Source organism: Manis javanica, chromosome 15 (genome assembly GCF_040802235.1).
Source record: "Manis javanica isolate MJ-LG chromosome 15, MJ_LKY, whole genome shotgun sequence".
NCBI classification, from domain to species: Eukaryota; Metazoa; Chordata; class Mammalia; order Pholidota; family Manidae; genus Manis; species Manis javanica.
The window spans coordinates 31,305,692-31,326,051 of record NC_133170.1 but is presented as its reverse complement, the minus strand read 5'-3'; the positions used below and the strand labels follow the sequence as shown (position 1 = coordinate 31,326,051).

General features: G+C 39.8%; 1 protein-coding gene across 13 annotated transcripts in view; it reads right to left on the bottom strand.

Annotated features, from left to right (window-relative positions):
• Positions 1-20,360, bottom strand: part of ERC1 (ELKS/RAB6-interacting/CAST family member 1) — a 724,558-nt gene that overhangs the window by 149,358 nt on the left and 554,840 nt on the right. For all 13 annotated transcript variants that reach the window (XM_073222497.1, XM_073222500.1, XM_073222503.1 and 10 more), the window contains one exon: positions 2,312-2,456. In XM_073222497.1, the coding sequence (XP_073078598.1) occupies positions 2,312-2,456 (145 nt within the window). The remainder of the gene's footprint in view (positions 1-2,311; positions 2,457-20,360) is intronic.

Below are 20,360 nucleotides of genomic sequence, written 5' to 3'. Positions count from 1 at the left end.
TCTCATTCTCCTAACTGCTCTGAGAAATCCATTCATTAGAGGAGGACAGCTCAGTGTGCTAGTTGTATAATTCTGAAAATCAAATAGTCATTAGAGAAATGAGAGTATTCATTCCTGACAGCCCTTGGGCCCCAGTAACACACCCCACCCGACACAGTGCACACCGAGGAACCGGGATTTTGAAGGTGGGTCACGGAGGGGACCGAAGTGGTTTAGGTTTGCCCTATTACTTAATTTCACAGCAACCCTATAAAGTAGGTAATGTTATCTAAATTTTATAGATGAGGAATATGAATTTCAGAGAAGTAATCTGTCCAAAACCTACGCCTGATTAGCTCTCTGTCAGGCTGTTACTAGAAAGAAAAGGCACTTGTGTTCTATTAATACAGTATCTATTAATACAGTTCTATTAATACACATTCAATGAATCTGAAATGAACCGGCAAACACCTCACCGCAGGGCTGATTTGCTGAGGCTTTCAGCAGGAAAAGATGGTAAGGCCAGGTACTACCTTCTACAGAATGGTTTTGTCAACAATTTAGAACAACTAGTATTTTAGGCACTAGACTGTGAGCTTCTTTAAGGCAGTATTGTGTCTTTATATCCCTCAAACTTAGAAAAAAGTTGGAATTGAAGAATGTATTATCTGACATTTAATCCCAATGCAGATGATTACAAAAAAGATAGTTTTAAATAAGACTGTTGTCTAGCTTAAGTTTGTAGACTTTACTCTTATAATGTTATACTGATTTTTAAAAACAGAAAAACCCACAAAGCGTGTGCTGAAAAGCACAACCTGCCCGTCATGCCTCTGTAAGAGCACACTGGGGCAAGGCCGGGCTGCCCGCTAACAGCCAATGCAACATGGAGGCTGTAAAATTCTTGAGGTGAAGAGAAGAGAATAATGCTGAAAGGCCATCTCATGACAGCTGCTGTGGCCAAAGAGACTGTATTAATGCTTCCCAGGGTCCCATCGGAGTTTACACTGAATCCAGTGTGGGTGCTTGACAATCACAGCAAGGGCCTCCTCATGACTTATAATCTGGACACACTGGCTGGCCTCACCACAGCACATCTGGAGTTTGTTAGACAACTCTAGCTTTAATTTTTTTCACTGGCCCTGGCTCCTTCTTCTACTGCTTTGCCATGAATGAATAGAGAAGACAAGTTACCCTGGGGCAGGGTAAGTAAATTGGGACCAGCTTAGAGGGTGACCCCAAAGTCTGAAATCCCTTGTTGCTTCACAACTTTCTGACAACAGGAATCACACATGAATGCCAAGAACCCATCAGGCAGGGGCAGCTCCACTTGCTGGAAAGCCTGGTCAATGCCGAAGGCTTCCTTGTTAGGAAGTGGGCTTTGGATTGAAGCACATTCCAGCAATTCAAGGACTAGAAGCTTTAAATTAAAACAACATTGATGCCATATCCTTTCCAAAAGGCCTTTAGCTTATCCAAAAGTTAGTATATATACACACTTAGAGAAATTAAAGAATCAAATATCTTTGGCAAGTCCCTATTCCTTCTTGCTCTCAGCATCCCAGACACATTTTTGAGAGGGCAAGAATGTGAAACTTTACATGGAGGGAGACAGAAAAACTATACGGAAGAACTCCCAAGAACTATACTTTCTCCTTATACAGTCTCATCTGCACAGAGTATTCAGGGCACAGTTAGGTGTAAAGATAGTGGGATTCTTTAGCCACTCCTTTGTAAGGCTTAAGCTGATTGATTATTTAATTTCCTGACTTTCACCTAATAAAAGTTCTGTCTGTTAAGGACACTTACATTGTTGTGCAACTACCATCAAAGAGGAAGTTTTTAGCTTGTATGTTTATAGATGAAAGACCTAACATAAATAGTAAGCATTAAATTTGGGAAGAGTTTAAGTTGGGAAAGAAAAGTATAAAATTTTCCTCTTACCTTTAGAGCTAAACCAGCCCTGAATAACGGGAAGTTATTTAAATAAAGATACACTTAGTGCTTTCTGCAGCAAGAATCTGGCTGGATGTAAAAAATAAGGCTTTTTCATTTCAAATGGGTTGAATTTCACTGATTTCATCCAGCAACTGCATAAAGTGAGAAAATGTTCTCATAGAAGGCCTAACCAGTCCTCTCACCAAGAACACTCTGCATCTCCTACACATAGCCAGACACAGGTGAAGGAGATGAATGCTCTGCTTACAAAATGTAACTGGATAGGAAGACTGGATGTCTAATAGGACGGGAGAACTAACAATTCAAGCTGGCAAAGGTGGTTGAGAAGGGTGAAGGTGGGCCGCACTGGCCCTCCCCACAGACCGTGTTTTACCTGCTGCTTGAGCTGCTGCACCAGGCGATCCTTCTCCCGCTTAAGTGCGGCCACTTCCTCTTGGGTCTTTTTCTTAGAGGATGAAAGCTCCAAAAGAGCTATATTGGCATCTTTTTCACTAATGGCAGCCAGTAGAGCTTCTTGCCTGCAAAGGAAAGAAAATTGCAAGCCTTTCACTGAATCCTCACAACAGTCCTTTAAGTTGCTGTTGTTTGTCACCCCATCCCATCTTGTGGGTGACAAAACTCAAGTGTAGAGAGTTCAGACAGCCTGTCCAAGTTCACACTTGAATGAATGGTGCAGCAAAGAATCCCATTCAGGTTTTTGACTCCAGATGTCTTAATCATGTTGTTTTACTGACATCTTAATAAAGAGCTCCTAGATATAGTTAGAAAAGTGAACTAAGTCAATGACTTTTTAAAGAATGTTTCCATCACCTACATGCTTTAACCATTTCACTCATTCTTTTGATAGCATTCTGCAGCTTCCAGGAAAACTGAGGCATTATTTGGACAGTATGCATAAGAAATTGTAAATGTTGGTAAACAGGGTTTAGGAAACCAGCCGTATGATCCTGGGGTATTCTGAAGAACTGTAATTCTCTTTCTCTCATCAGTGCACGTAGGTTCCCTGTCATGACTTTGTTCCGCAATGATCCGCACAGTTTAAACAACTTAAACTTTACAGATTCCTTGTGGTTTAGCTACTTTTTGGTTCATATCCAGAAAGAAAAGAGGGTGGGATTTAGGAGGGGGTGAACATAAGAAATTTACAAATACTCAGAATGAAGTTGGTGAACAATTAATCTCTAGTCCAAATTTCATTCCTTAATAGCTCATCATTTATGTAAATCATCTGTAAGAAGACAGATTTGATTTATAGGAACTTTGTAAGTGGCCTGAGCTTTTGACCTGAGGAAATGCTGAATCTGAGAATGCACTGCCCAAGTTTAACCTTGCTTCTGTCTTTTGTTAAGATAATTATGCTCCAAGAGTATTCATATGGAAGAGTTTTAGTTTAGCCACTAGCTGAAAGACCATCTTTTGAATATTCTGAAAGAGATTTTCTGTATCCTGGGTGAGTAGATCTGGGGACCTCTGAACATGCAGCCCTAACAGATGGAGGGTACAGATCAGTTTACATCACAGAAATGAAGATTTGTTTATCCAGTGTGGCTGCTGGAAGGGAAGAAGATTCTCAATGACCCCAGTAAAACTTCCCACTGTCCCTGCACTCTATATACTTCTAAGAAAGGGCAGATGGTTTAGCCCATGAAGCTCCAGTCAACACCAAAGGGATAAAGATAGTCTAAATATATCCACTGACCACTTAAAAAAAAATGTTAAGTGGTGAAATGAGCCTAAAGGTGAAGGAGTTCAAGATGGTCTCACTATGCAGTTTCCTGCTGATTGCAGTCATCTGTTCCCTTTTGGGAAGCTCAAAGACTGACAAGGCTGGAATGAGAAAAGTGCTTTCTCAATAAGGGTGCAGCATTTCTGTGCACGAGTAGTCAGAATTACACATTTAGCAGCAGGCAAATAAAAGATGACAAATAAGTCTATCCAGTTAGACCCAGTAATTGGCACCTTTGCTGAATGCAAGATACAAAAGTGGTAAGATCTGAGTTCCATTCTATGTTTTAGGAAATATCATAATATGAAATAGTAAAAATTACTCTATATTGAAGCACCTTCCCTGAATTCCAAATTCTTTTATAAATGATATGCTTGGCCAGCTAGTGAGGTAGTTAATCTCTGGGGTAAAATGTCACATTCTGAAACTGCAATATAACAGGTGACAAGTCAGATTCTAAATTTTAAAATAAAGGATGTGGCACTAGAGTCTGAGCCACTGATTCATATATATATACACACATAATATACAATTTGACGTTTTTTTACTTTATACAATTCAAAATATGTTATGTCATTGATGCTACATTTTTTTATTGAGCATTGATAATATACTATTAAGTGCACAGAATCAAACTTTCTCTCCCAAGTGCAGGGGCTCTTGCTCTCTAAAAACCCACTCACAGATTAGCATGGCATTATCCTTTCAGCTTTAAAAGTATACTCTTGATACTTACTTCTACATATGTATGTGCTTAAAAGGGGCAATTTGTAATCAAGAGAATAAAATGTTTTATGTATTGCTCATACAATCATATAAACACTGGGTAACTTCAGTATCTCTTATGGGTATATTAGCTTTTAGGTTTTTCTTTGTTTTTACAAAGGGACAGAGATAGTATTGTTCTCTTATTCACAATTTTGGTAAATTGAAATGGATACTAAAGGGGGGAACAAACTCTTGGAAAAAAACTTGGAGGATAGGCAAGAATATTAAAGCTAATAAGCAGTAACAGCCATCTGACTTTTTGGGAATAAAAAAATTGTCATTCCTTTAATACATCTGATAGAAAGACCACACGGTATAGTTGAACTTATGTGGTTAAGTTTACAGCGAGCACTCAAAAGTATCTAAACCAAAAAATTCTGTTAAGAAGACCCTGCTTTTCAGAGGGAATAGAGTTCAGTGAAAAAAAAAACTGTAAAAAGAATCTTATTTTAGTAGCTACCAATATAACTGCTTCTTTAAAATAATTTTTTTCTGATAAAAGTACAATATATTCATTGAAAAGAACTGAAAGATACAGAAAACTATTAGAAGAAAGTAAAAATACTAGAAATCATTTCATTTTAATCAGAGTCAATTGCTTGAGATCTGGAAGTTACCTATTCTAATTCTATTATGGCTTTCTTAAAGAAAATGAACCTTGATGGGGATTAACACTTGACTTCAAGAGTTTTACTAACTAAAGGCTATCCACAGAAAAGGAAGACTTATTAGGGGAGCACATTCTGACTTCTATTCCCATGGGCCCCGAGGGAGTAATCCAAGCACATAAAATATGAAAGGTAATATACATATATCACAAGCCCAGAGCAAAATGAGTGAGTACCACAATGCTTGTCCTGCCAAATTACTCTCCTTGTTCTGTCTCTTCCTCAGTTAAAAAAAAAATTGAAAATGTGGACACAGAACCTTTCAGAGTGATAAATTAGTTACCCACCTACTGCATGACTAACATGCCATATTACTGCATAATGAGTAGGCAGTAGCAGAAATCCGACTTTAAGTCATTAAAGTCGTCTATTTTAAACTGGTGCTTTAAACTGCCAGAGCAGTTGAACCTGCCCTTTGGCCTGAAAATTCTAATAGAATCAAGATGTCTCTACAAGTATTCTGCTATGGCATTTGAGCTTCAAGAAACAGACCACCTCCTCTGTTCCTTTCCCTTCTGAGCAAATTTGAGCAACAGGAGGCAAATATCCAAGGCAAATAGAGCTCAAAATCCTTCTGGTAATTCTTGAATCCTTGAGAACAGGACATATTAATTAGCCTTCCATCATGAATAAATGAGATATTATCAGTGTTGGAATGATGGTGGGTCACAATTTAAAAATGAGTGCTAAGTATGTGTGTGTGTTTAAGAGAAATATGACAGAGAAGGAGTATCAAGGAAGGATGTTGCCAAGGTTTATTCTTTCTTCTTCCTCCAATTGGGCATTTCAAATTGAATGATTACATAATTGTGTTTCAGAAATTCCATGGTCCTAAAAACATCAGGAGAGATCAGATGAAAGCAAGAATGAGATCAGTAGCTTTGGACATATTACTGTCCTGGACATGTAGGCATAGTTTAATCTACTTCAATTTTAAGATAAATCCGAAATCTGGATCCTCTTATCAGTGTCTCCTTGATTCTGATGCCTCCTTTACTTGTTGCTTAACGAATCACCTATCCCAAGGGAGTGTGGGCTACCAGGATATCTCTTCCACATTTTCATCTCATTTCCTGAAGAAAACCTTTTGGTCACTACTTACCCCAACTCCTCTTACAGAGGTCTCAGAGAGCAAGGCAGACAAACTACTTGACTGAGCTCAGTGGAAACGAGTCCACAGGTGAGCCTATGTGGGTAGCTTGACTGCAACGCCTGACCTTTCAAACTCTGGTCACTGAACATTTCATTATCCATTCTCTGGATCACCTTTATTTACTCAGAAATAATGTGTTACTCAGAAATAATGTAAAAATTACTCAGAAATAATGTAAAATATCAACACTAAATATTCTATCCACCCTAACAAATTTCCCTTTCAACGTTAACTGAATCACCATATTCCTAGGTCCATAGGCTGATGACATTTAAGTAACTTGATTTCTTCTTTGCTCCCATAACCAATATTTAAGTTTTGTTGGTTCTTCCCTTCTAAGTTTTTAATGAACCCACAGCTTTGTATCTGCATGTTCACTAGCAAACTCACTACTAACCTTTTACCATGGGCCAAATGATTTTTAAAACACCTGCTCTGATTTCCCCATCCTTCTATACTGTCCTCCTCTTCCAATGTCCTTGTCATCAAGCTTCTTACCACATCAAATGCTCTGGCCCAACAGTTGACCAGCTACAATTTTCTGCCTATTTCTTCCTCACTGCCTTTCAAGGACCCTGTGTCACTAAGTTATTACTTCTCATTTGCATCAAAGTGTAAAGTTCACTAGTGTTAATTACATTCATGCTGTTGTGCAACCAGTCTCCAAACTCCTCTCATCTTGCAAAACTCAATGGTACCAATTATACAACTCCCATCCTCACTTCCCCCTGGTCCCTGGCAACCACCATTTACTTTCTATCTCTATGACTTTGACTATTCTAGGTACCTCATATAGAGGGAATCACAAAATAGTTGTCTCTTTGTGACTGACTTATGTCACTTAACATAATGTCCTCAAGGTTCACCCATGTGTAGCATGTTTCAGAATTTCCTCCTTTTTTAAAGCTGAATAATATTCCACCATGTGTATACACAACACTTTGTTAATCCATTCATTACCTGACAGACTTTTGGGTTGCTCATACCTTTTGGCTACTGTGAATAATGCTGTTATCATCAATTTTTAAAATATATTATTTTCCTTCTAGAGTCCTGTCCTATGGCTCTGAACACCAGAAGCCTGCAAATATTGTTAATTTTCTGCATTACATGTACCTAAACCATTTACAAAATTCTCTTTCCTTTGGTATGCAGTTGCTCTCTATACTCTGATATTACTTGCCAGTCTTCCTTTTCTGCTTACAGCCTTTGTTTAGAAATAGCTGGAATACAAGCTCCATAAAGGCAGGATGTTCATTTTGTTCACTAATATATACCAAGTGCCAAGAATAGTTTCTGGCATGGAGTAGGCACTTCAGAAATGAATCCTGAACCAATGGCCCCTCCAATATTGACTCCATTTCTATCTGTTGTAGTGGTTTCCCAACTGCTACAATGTTTTCCCTTATTTTGAAGCTGTGCTTCACTGTATTTTTTTCTTTTTGCTATTAATAATGTACAATTACATGAGCAATATTACAGTTACTAGACTCCCCCTATTATCAAGTCCCCACCACATACCCCATACAGTCACTGTCCATCAGCATAGTAAGATGCTATAGAATCACTACTTGTCTTCTCTGTTACACTTGTGCTTCACTGTATTTTTAAGTTTTTTTTTTTTTTAGTCCTGCTTAGAAGGCAAGTGAGCAAGAGTATGAGTAGGGAATCTCAGATTTTGAAAACATGAAAGAAACCAAGATCTAGAAAGTGACCACTAACTTTAGCCAATTTACATTTCATTTAAAGAAAGAGTTTTGTTTTTCTCTAACTGGACGTAACAACTGGAGTAGCAGGCTCAGTTCAAGATGCCATAATTCAAGAGGCAAAGTAAAAGCAGACAATGTCCAAAGGAAGGCAGCATGATGGAGTTATAAAAGGGCAAGTTAATCTAAAAAGATTTATCCCTTCAGTGTGACAGCTGCCATTAGAATAGCAGGAACAAGAGCAGAAGTAGGATATTTAACCTGTGCTTCTCTAGAGCACACAAGTGACACTAAAAGGAGAAAGTCACAAAGATAAAGATTTATTTATAAAATAAACACCTAATGTTTAAACTTTTGTTAATAAGTAGAATGGGGACACCTAAAAAATGACAAGAGTTTCCCCTGACTAGGTGTTTAAGGAGATTATCAGAGATATTGTATAAATGGTTTTGTTTTAAGTGGTAAGCCTGTCCTTTTTAAATATAAGACTTCAGTATGCCTAATGAGATGAGATAGTAAATGATAAGTGCCCATAAATCATATGGGCAGTAAATGCTGATGTGATACTGTAGAAAAATCACCTTAGGCTGAGGACATGGGAACTGAGATGGTCCTTATCTTGACAGATGTAATAAAAAAGACAGAGAAAGTGGCAAGTGTAAAAGCACAAGTCGTATGTGAGGATTTGAAGGTTTCAAAAGGGAATGGAAACAGTGAGACAGAAGCCATCAGGCTGCTCTGAATCACAGTGCAGGTGGTCTCAAATGGTTATAAGGAATAACACAGACTGAAATTCCTAAGGATTTTAACCAAAACCCAGCAGACAAAAGGTACTTAAAATGCCAAAAGAGGAATGATTTGATATTCGAATATAATATAGTGGCATGAAAAGTTCCAGAAAAGTAAAGCAAAGTTTTAAAAAAGACTGACTTGGAGGAAAAGAGGAGAGATTTCATGATTCTGGAAGAGGAAGGTCAGGGTACTACTGCTAGAGATAAGTAGAATTTTTTTAGTATAAAAATTGTTTTTAAAGAACAAAGAATAAAATGCTGCTCTTTGACTGTGGCATCTTACTACACTGATGGACAGTGACTACAATGGGGTATGGGGGGTACTCGATAATGGGTGAATGCAGTACCACATTGTTTTTCACGTGAAACCTTCATAAGAGTGTATATCAATAATACCTTAATAAAAAAAACTCTGAAATGTTTCTACAAAAGCTAAGCCAAGTGTCTGTCTTGAATAAAGGCATACAATAAATTGACTGTTAAAAAAAAGCTGCTGTCTGAGTCTTGGATTCATGAGTCACAGACAGGACTATGACGAACTGCTACACTGTTCAATAATATGAAACACAAAGAATGTGATATTTTAATGCTTTGATGCTGGAACATAACTTTCAAATGTTACTGAACATAGACTATCTTAGGGCATTTGATCTAACAGTGCATGTTGTGGTCCTGCCTAGTACAACCTTCTTGCAGCACAATGGCACAGCCTTCACACTGTAATTCTGAATCCTCTCACTTACTTCTTGTCTGAAACAAGGAAAAGAAACTGACCTACAGTAAGAAATATACTGACATGAGAATGGGTAGAGAAGTCACCCCAATATGGACCAAATTTTCAGAAGTCCAAAGTTAACTTAATAAAGGCAGAAACTGCTGATAGCTGTAGTTCACTTGACTGAACAAAATTTCATGATGTGGAGAACTTGTATTCAAATTTTCTCTTTTTTTCTGAACCTGGGCATTTTGTTATTGCCAAGCACTACTGATTATGGCAACTTTGGAAAACTTAGTTCTACTGTGATACTGACACTTCCGTTATGAGGCTTCTGCCTGCTTCTTAGACTGACAAAACTTGCTGCTTGTGTCTCCATTTGTTACAAAAAGCAAAAGCTGGTATCTTTTCCATTTATTTAAGAAATGTAAAAGTTAATTGTAATCTAATCCACTAAGAGATAGAAAGGAGATCAGTGGTTGCTGGGGATAGGGGGTGGGGCTGCAAAAGGACTGGAAGACAATGTGTCACAGCGTCACTAGGGTGGCAGTTACACAGTGTATACATTTGTCAAAACTTACCATTATACTGAACATTTAAAATGCATGAATTTTATTATGTATGTACATTGTAACTCAAAGTTATTTTTAAAATCATAAAAATTTTCTGAATGAGGAATATTACACAGCAAGTATCATAACAATAACTACAATGGTTACTTTTTTATTGTGATAAAATACACTTAACATAAAATTTACCATTTTAACCATATTTAAGTGTATAGTTCTGTGACATTAAGTATACTCACAATGTTGTGCAACCATCACCACAATCCTTCTCCAGAAATTTTTCATCCTCTCCAACTAAAATTCTACACCCATTAAATATCAACTCACCATTCCCTGCTCCAGACCCATACAAACACAATTTCACTTTCTGTCTCTATGAATTTAACTATACTGGGCACCTTGTAAGTGGACTCATACAGTATTTGTCCCTTTGGATCAAGCTTGTTTTACCTATTAGCACAACGTCTCTAAGCACAATGTATTTTTTCCAAATTTAGGTGACCTTAAAAATAAAAAGTACACTATAAATATTTTTCTCAAGTCTTCTTTTCAAACTTTTTATCATTGTACAAAAAAATCAGATCTCTAAAAATCTATGTCTCTTATTCACTCATTCTTGGACTAGGAAGGTGTTGGAAGGAAGAGCCAAGATCAGATGGACTGAGCTGATGATGGAAGGTCTGAGGGGAAAGCACAAGACAGGACTTAATGAAGGACAGTAGCACCTTTGGGGTCCTGATCATCTTCCTTATTAAGTCCAGTTCAGAAGTGTAATATAAAATCATGACTTTGCATGATCATCTCCAAAGATGTTGAAAAAGCATCTGACAAAATTCAATACTGATTCATGATAAAACTCTCAATAAAATCAGTATAAAGGGCAAGTACCTCAACATAATAAAGGCCATATATGACAAACCTACAGCCAACATCATACTTAACAATGAAAAGCTAAAAGCTTTTCCTCTAAGATCGGGAACAAGACAAGGATGCCCACTCTCCCCACTTTTATTCAAAATCGTTCTGGAGGTCCTAGCCAAAGCAATCAGACAACACAAAGAAATAAAAGACATCCAGATTAGCAAGGAAGAAGTTAAATGGCCATTGTTTGCAGATGACATGATATTATACATAAAAAACCCTAAAGAATCCACTCCAAAACTACTAGAACTAATATCTGAATTCAGCAAACTTGCAAGATACAAAATTAATACAAAGAACTCTGTTGCATTCCTCTATACTAATGATGAACTAGCAGAAAGAGAAATCAGAAAAGCAATTCCATTCAAAATTGCATCAAAAAGAATAAAATACCTAGGAACAAACCTAACCAAGCGAAAGACCTGTACCCTGAAAACTACACGACACTTCAGAGAAACCAAAGAAGACACCAGTAAATGGAAATACGTCCAGGCTCATGGGTAGGAAGAATAATAATATGGTCAAAATGGCCATTCTGCCTAAAGCAATCTACAGATTCAATGCAATCCCTCTCAAAATACCAACAGCATTCTTCAACGAACTGGAACAAATAGTTCTACAATTCATATGGAACCAAAAAAGACCCCAAATAGCCAAAGCAATCCTGAGAAGGAAGAATAAAGTAGAGGGGCTCTTGCATCCCAACTTCAAGCTCTATTACAAAGCAACAGTAATCAAGATAATTTGGTACTGGCACAAGAACAGACCCATAGATCAATAGAATAGAATAGAGAGTTCAGATATAAATCCACACATATATAGTCAATTAATATATGATAAAGGAGCCATGGACATTCAACGGAGAAAGGACAGCCTCTACAACAACTGGTTTTGGCACAACTGGACAGGTATATGTAAGAGAATGAAACTAGATTACTGTCTAACTCCATACACAAAAGTAAACTCAAAATGGATCAAAGACCTGAATGTAAGTCAGGAAACCATAAAACTCTTAGAAGAAAACATAGGCAAAACTCCCTTGAATATACACATGAGCAACTTCTTCATGAACATATCTCCTTGGACAAGGAAAACAAAAGCAAAAATGAACAAGTGGGACTATATCAAACTAAAAAGCTTCTGTACAGCAAAGGACACCATCAGTAGAACAAAAAGGTATCCTACAGTATGAGAGAATAATTCATAAATGACATATTCTATAAGGGGTTAACATCTAAAATATATAAAGAGCTCACATGCCTAAAAAGCCAAAAAAGGAAATAAGCCGGGCAATAAATGGGCAGAGGATCTGAACAGACACTTCTCCAAAGGAGAAATTCAGATGGCCAACAGGCACATGAAAAGATGCTCCACATCGCTAATCATCAGGGAAATGTAAATCAAACTCACAATGAGATATCACCTCATACCTGTTAGGATGGCCACCATCCAAAAGACAAACAACAACAAATGTTGCCGAGGATGTGGACAAAGGGGGAACCCTCCTACACTGCTGGTGGAAATGTAAACTAGTTCAATCATTGTGGAAAGCAGTATGGAGGTTCCTCTAAAAGCTAAAAATAAAAATACCATTTGACCCAGGAATTCCACTCTTAGGAATTTACCTGAAGAAAACCAGATCCCAGATTCATAAAGACATATGCACCCCTATGTTTATCACAGCACTATTTACAATAGCCAAGAAATGCAAGCAACCTGAGTGTCCATCAGTAGATGAATGGATAAAGAAGATGTGGTACATATATACAATGGAATATTATTCAGCCATAGAAAGAAAACAAATCCTACCATTTGCAACAACATGGATGGAGCTAGAGGGTATTATGCTCACTGAAATAAGCCAGTTGGAGAAAGACAAGTACCAAATGATTTCACTCATATGTGGAATATAAGAACAAAGGAAAAAGTGAAGGAACAAAACAGCAGCAGACTCACAGAACCGAAGAATGGATTAACAGTTACCAAAGGGAAAGGGACTGGGAAGGATGGGTGGGAAGGGAGGGAGAAGTGGGAGAAAGAAGAATGGGGGCCTTATGATTAGCATGTATACTGTGGGGGGAGCACAGGGAGGGCTGTGCAACACAGAGAAGACAAGCAGTAATTTTACAGCATCTTACTACGCTGATGGACAGTGACTAATGGGGTATGTGGCGGGGACTTGGTGAAGGGGGGAGTCTCATAAACATAATGTTCCTCATGTAATTATAGATTAATGATACCAAAAAAAAAAAAGACACACAGTCACTGAAAGGATAAAAAACAAGACCCATCTACATGCTGCCTACAAGAGACTCACTTTAAACCCAAAGACAAATACAGACTAAAAGTGAAGGGATGGAAAAAGATATTCCATGCAACTAATAGGGAGAAAAAAGCAGGAGTTGCAGTACTTGTATCAGACAAAATAGACTTCAAAACAAAGAAAGTCACAAGAGACAAAGAAGGACATTACATAATGATAAAGGAGTCAATCCAACAAGAAGATTTTTTTTTTTTTAAGATTCTACATTTAAGTGAGATCACACAGTATTTGTCTTTCTGTGTCACTTATTTCACTTAGCATAAAGCCTTCAAGGTCAATCCATGTTATTGTAAATAGTAGGATTATCTTGTTTTTTGATGGCTGAATAATATTCCAGTGTATGCATATACAGCACAACTTCTTTATCAGTTCATCTCTTGATGGATGCTCAGATTGTTTCCACTTATTGCTATTGTAAATAATGCTGCTATGCACATGAGGGTGCAGATATCATTTCCACTTAGTGTTTTCTTTTCCTTAGTGAAGGGCCCCCACCAGTAAGATGGTGAACTTCCAGCTTCTCTTCCGGGTCCTCGGTTCCCAACGGCGCCACCTGAAGACCAATCACCTCTCTCCCCCCTCCCAAACCCAGCACCTAGCCAATAGCCACCAGCCCCATAGAAGTAACACCACAATCACCCCATGCCCCTTCCTATATAACCCAGCACCTTTCCCTAATAAAGCGGATTTCTCTGGTGAATTGCTGCTGTGTGTCGCTCCTTTCCTTTCATTGGTGCTGTCAGGCCCAATACCCCCTAACCACTTCAGCCCTCATAGGCCTCAAACCCATCATTCAAGATCTCTTAAACAAAAATTACCTCAGACCCACTCACTCCCCATTTAATACCCCCATATTAGCTGTTAAAAAAAACCAATGGATCTTTCCGCCTTGTCCAAGACCTTCACCTCATCAACATGGCCATTGTTCCTATTCATCCCTTAGTTCCAAATCCATACACCCGCAGGTGCACTATCTGCCAACGCACTAACCCTAATACCCCTCTCAAGGCCCAACCCTTCCTGGCTCATCAAGCAAGGGGTAACATCCCCGCCGCAGATTGGCAAATAGACTTCACTAACATGCCCCCTGTACGGCGTGTTAGTAGATACATTTTCAGGATGGGTCGAAGCTTTCCCCACCACTAACAAACGATTGTCTGTGGTTGCCTCTATCCTCCTCAGCCAGATGTTTCCTAGGTTCAGGATGCCCACTTCCCTCCAATCAGATAATGGCCCTGAGTTCACTGCCCAAATTATCCAGAACCTCTCCAAGTCGCTTTTGCTCCCCTGGCATTTACATTGTCCTTATTGACCACAGGCTTCGGGAAAAGTAGAAAGAACCAATAGGACTCTAAAGGACATCCTGACCAAACTATCTCTAGAACTACACCTTGACTGGGTTCGCTTACTTCCCTTAGCTCTTCTCCGCATTCAGGCCCTCCCAAAGAAACCTTCCTTCTTGTCGCCCTTTGAGATCATGTATGGCTGCCCAATTCTACCCCCGGGGCTCCCTTCCCACAAAGGACCAATTCCTCCCAACATGGCCCTTCCGCTACTCTCTCTCCTCCGCACTGAATTTTGGAAATATCAGGATTGGCTCCTTCCTGATCCATCCACCTCCCAAAATCCTCCTGTCTTACAGCCCGGCCAACTAGTGTTTTATAAGCTGCCAGAGGATCGGCCCTCTCTCACCCCGAAATGGGAAGGTCCACACCCAGTTATTCTCTGCACCCCCTCAGCTGCCAAGCTCTCACTGCCTGATAACTCTGTCACCCCTTGGATTCATATCTCCAGGTTGAAATCAAATACCCAGGACCCACCTTCTCTGGACACCCAAGACCCATCAGTCACAATCCAGAGTCCTTGGGATACAGCCCAAGATGCTGTCTACTCTACCACACCTCATCCCTCTGATCCCTTGAAACTCCGCATCTCCCATTCACCCCCTTTGCCATCCATATCCGAATCATGACTTTTTCCTCCTTTACTGCTCTCTTGCTTTTTTTCCTCATTCCTATTGTCTTCCCCGCCACCCCAGCCTCCTTTGTATGGCGATTCAAAGTCAGACAAACTTACACACAGCATCAAACAAAAGTTACTGCCCTCACTGCCACATCAGACTGCCCTCTGAAAGGCTGCTCTGAGCCTTTATACCTCCACTTTTCTCCCTCCACCAAAGTGTTCACTAGCAGCTACCTTTATTCTCCCTACCTCTGCTTCCTCTATGACCAAAGACAAGCCTATTGCAGGCGATGGCCAGACACATATGGGGGATGTCCCTACTGGTCTTGCATCATTCACTACATGGGTAACTCCTGGTACCCACAGTATTACTCCTCCAACCGTTTCATAAAATATCCCAACGGCTCATTCTCCTTATCAATCCCAGATCCCTGGACTCTCAATGGGCCACCGGAGTCACAGCCTCAGTTTACTATGGGGGGTCCTTGACTCCCCACGGTACCCTTCATATCTCTCGAGAGTATGTTCCCTCTCACTACCTGATCTCTCAAGTTGCATCAGATATCAGACATTCTGAAAAAGTCATTATCCAAACTCTTGACGGTGCCTCTTCATCTTCTTATTCCTCCTACTCTTGGTTACAGCTCATTCAAGACACCACCATCTTTCTCAACCACAACCTCAACACCACCAATTGTTTCTTGTGCGCATCACTACAGCGCCCACTGCTGGCCACTGTGCCCCTTAATATTTCCAACTACTCCTTCCATGCAGAAGGACAGATCTTTCCTAGGTTTGGGATGAGAACCTGGCAGACATACCCCTATGGGAACCAGAATACTCAGATAACCTCATCATCCACCACTGTGTAGGCCCAACTCCACCCCCATCCAGTGCACTTCACTGCCTCTCTATCTATACCCCTACCTCTGGCTCTAAGACTTTCACGCAACCGGGACACTTCTTTTGGTGTAATGGCAGTCTTTTCAACTCACTGCCTCTCAACTCCAATATACCCTGCATTCTCGTCACCCTAATATCACAGCTTACACTTTACAGCATGGCAGAATTTCTTGAGCTCCAACCTCCCTTTCCCTCGTGCACAAAAAGGGCTGCTTTCCTTCCCATCATGGTCGGTATCTCTTTGACTACCTCAGCCATTGGGGCAGGGTTTTTGGGAGGAGCCTTGGGTCACTCTCTATGGGCAATTAGAGATCTCAATGCCAAACTTGAGGGAGCCCTGACATCCACTGCCGATTCCCTAGCCTCTCTCCTAAGACAGGTCGCTTCGCTAGCTAAGGTCACCCTTCAAAACCGGCGGGCCTTAGATCTGCTTACAGCCGAAAAGGGTGGCACCCGCGTCTTCCTTTGAGAGGAGTGCTGCTATTACATCAACGAATCCGGCATTGTAGAAACTGACATAACCAAACTCACCGACCTTGCCTCCAGCCTCCACTCTGCTTCCAATTCCAACCCATTCTCTTCAATACTAACAAACCCCCTCCTTACCTGGCTCTGGCCCATTGCAGGCCCCATAATAATCATTCTTCTCGCCTGTCTCTTCTTACCCTGTATAATAAAGTTCATCAAATCCCAAGTCGGAAAAATCTCTAATCAAACTTTCAACCAGCTTTTACTCAGGGACTATCAGCTTCTGGCCACAGAAGATCCCTCACCCTCACATGACCTCCTCACCACACGCTGAGATGGACCCCTCCCTCCGCTGGAAACTGTTCCTAGAAACACTGGCCGCAGACGCCTGGCTTCTGGCACCCGTATCCTCTTGGCACCACTGGAATCAACAAGTCCTCGAACTATGGTTATAGGGAACCTTCATTGATTTCCAACCTGAAGAAGTCCACATCTACGCGTCCTTACTGTGGGGAGTGCTATCAACCCTTTCCTCCCAATCCTCAAGCCTTCATTCCCTTCTCTGCCCCCGTTCAGCAGGAAGCAGTCAGAGAGAAAGCAACATCCACAACCCCATAGAGGAGAAAGGGGGGAATGAAGGACCCCCACCAGTAAGATGGCGAACTTCCAGCTTCTCTTCTGGGTCCTCGGTTCCCGACAGCACCACCTGAAGACCAATCACCTCTCGCCCCCCTCCCAATCCCAGCACCTAGCCAATAGCCACCAGCCCCGTAGAAGTAACACCACAATCACCTCATGCCCCTTCCTATATAACCCAGCACCTTTCCCTAATAAAGCGGATTTCTCCGGTGAATTGCTGCTTTGTGTCACTCCTTTCCTTTCACTTAGGATGATTCCCAGAAGTGAAATCGCTGGATCATGTGGTAATTCTATTTTTCATTTTTTGGGTATTATCCACATAGTTTTCTATATTGGCTGTATCAATTCAGAATCCCACCAACAATGCACAATTGTTCCCTTTTTCCACACGCACACCAGCTTTTGTTCTTTTTTTTTTTTTTGATGATGCCCATTCTACCAGGCATGCAGTGATATCTCAATGTGGTTTTTGTTTGCATTTCCTGATAATGTTGAGTATCTTTTCCATGTATCTCTTGTTCTTTTGCATATCTTCTTTGGAGAAATGTCTATTTAGGTGTTTTGCCCATTTTAAAATCAGATTTTATTTATTTATTTTGCTGCTGTGAGTTGTTAATATACTTTGGATGTTAAATCCTTATCTGATATATGGTTGCAAATATTTTTTCCTATTTTGTATGCTGTCTTTTCACTTTGTTAATGATGACATATTGTTGCTAAGAATTTTCCATTTCTTCTGCGTTGCCCAGTCTGTTGGTGTATAGTTGTTCAGAGTAGCCTATTATGATCCTTTGAATTTCTGTGGTATCAGTTCTAATGTCTCCTCTTTCATTTGTAATTTTGTTGACGTGGGTCCTTTTTATTTTTTCCCTTGGTTAGTCTAGCTACGAGTTTGCCAATTTTGTTTACCTTTTTAAAGAACCAAACCATGGTTTGGTTAAACTTTTCTGTTTTTCTCTTTTCTATTTCATTTATTTCTGCTCTAATCGTTATTATTTCCTTTCTTCTGTTAAGTTTGGGCTAAGATTGTTTTTTGTTTTCTAGGTCCTTAAGGTGTAAAGTGAGTTTTTTTTATTAATGCATCATGGATATATAATCTTATAAAGGTTTCACATGAGCGACACTGTGGCTATTACATTCACCCATATTATCAAGTCACTCACTGAGCACCCCACTGCAGTCCCTGTCCATCAGCATAGTAAGATGCTATAGAATCACTACTTGTCTTCTCTGTGCTATATTGCCTTCCCTGTTCCCCCCTGCTACATTATGTGTGCTAATCATAATGCCCCTTAAACCGCTTCTCCCTCCCCACCCCTTTCCCCCTAACTGCTAGTCCCTTCTTGGAGTCTGTGAGTCTGCTGCTGTTTTGTTCCTTCAGTTTTGCTTTACTGTTATACTCCACAAATGAGGGAAACCATTTGGTACTTGTCTTTCTCCTACTGACTTCTTTCATGGAGCATAATACCCTCTAGCTCCATCCGTGTTGTTGCAAATGGTAGGACTTACTTTCTTCTTATGGTTGAATAATGTTCTGTTGTGTATATACCAACTTTTTTTTACCCATTCCTCTACTGATGGACACTTAGGTTGCTTCCGTATCTTGGCTATTGTAAATAGGGATGCAATAAACATAGGGGTGCACATGTCTTTTTGAATCTGGGATCTTGTTTTCTTTAGGTAAATTCCTAGGAGTGGAATTTCTGGGTCAAATGGTATTTCTATTTTTAGTTTTGTGAGAAACTTCCATATTGCTTTCCACAATGGTTCAACTAGTTTACATTATCACCAGCAGTGTAGGAGGATTCCCATTTCTCCACATCCTCGCCAGCATTTGTTGTTGCTTGTCTTTTGGATGGTGGCCATCCTAACTGGTGTGAGGTGATGTCTCATTGTGATTTTAATTTGCATTTCTCTGATGATTAGCGATGTGGAGCATCTTCTCATGTGCCTGTTGGCCATCTGAATTTCTTCTTTGGAGAAGTGTCTGTTTAGATCCTCTACCCATTTTTAATTTGGTTATTTGCTTTTGGGTGTTGAGGCATGTGAGTCCTTTATATATTTTGGATGTCAACCCCTTATTGGATATGTCATTTATGAATATATTCTCCCATACTGTAGGGTGCCTTTTTGTTCTGCTGATGATGTCCTCTGCTGTACAGAAGCTTTTTAGTTTGATGTACTCCCATTTTTTCATTTTTGCTTTTGTTTCCCTTGCCTGAGATAAGTTCAGACATTTTTTTATCATTAATATACACTTACATGAGCAACATTGTGGTTACTAGATTCCCCCCATTATCAAGTCCCCATCACATACCCCATTACAGTCACTGTCCATCAGCATAGTAAGATGCTACAGACTCACGACTTGTCTTCTCTGTGCTATACTGCCTTCCCCGTGCCCCTCCTCACTATATTATGTGTGCTAATCGTAATGCCCCCTGTCCCCCCTTATCCCTCCCTTCCCACCCATTCTCCCAAGTCCCTTTCCCTTTGGTAACTGTTAGTCCATTCTTGGGTTCTGTGAGTCTGCTGCTGTTTTGTTCCTTCAGTTTTCTTTTGTTCTTATACTCCACAGATGAGTGAAATCATTTGGTATTTCTTTCTCCACCTGGCTTATTTCACTGAGCACAATACCCTCTAACTCCATCCATGTTGTTGTAAATGGTAGGATTTGTTTTCTTCTTATGGCTGAATAATATTCCATCATGTATATATACCACATCTTCTTCTTTATCCATTCATCTTCTGATGGACACTTAGGTTGGTTCCAATTCTTGGCTATTGTAAATATTGCTGGATAAACATAGGGGTGCATATGTCTTTTTCAACCTGGGCTCCTGTATGAGTTCAAACATTTTTATTAAAAAAAATATTTCTTCCACTTCATAGACAAACCTCATAATCTTCATGAATAGATTAGGACAACACAATCCCCTCTCCAGAAAGTTGTATCTAGAGATTCCCTTCTGAATATGACATCCATACTCTTGATTTTGATATTCTCAGTTTCTTTACTTTTGAACTACATTTAATAAAAGTAGTTCATTGCTCATGTAGCTCAGTGTGCTCTCTCTCCTCCTCCCCTTCCTGTTGGTTATGATGCAAAT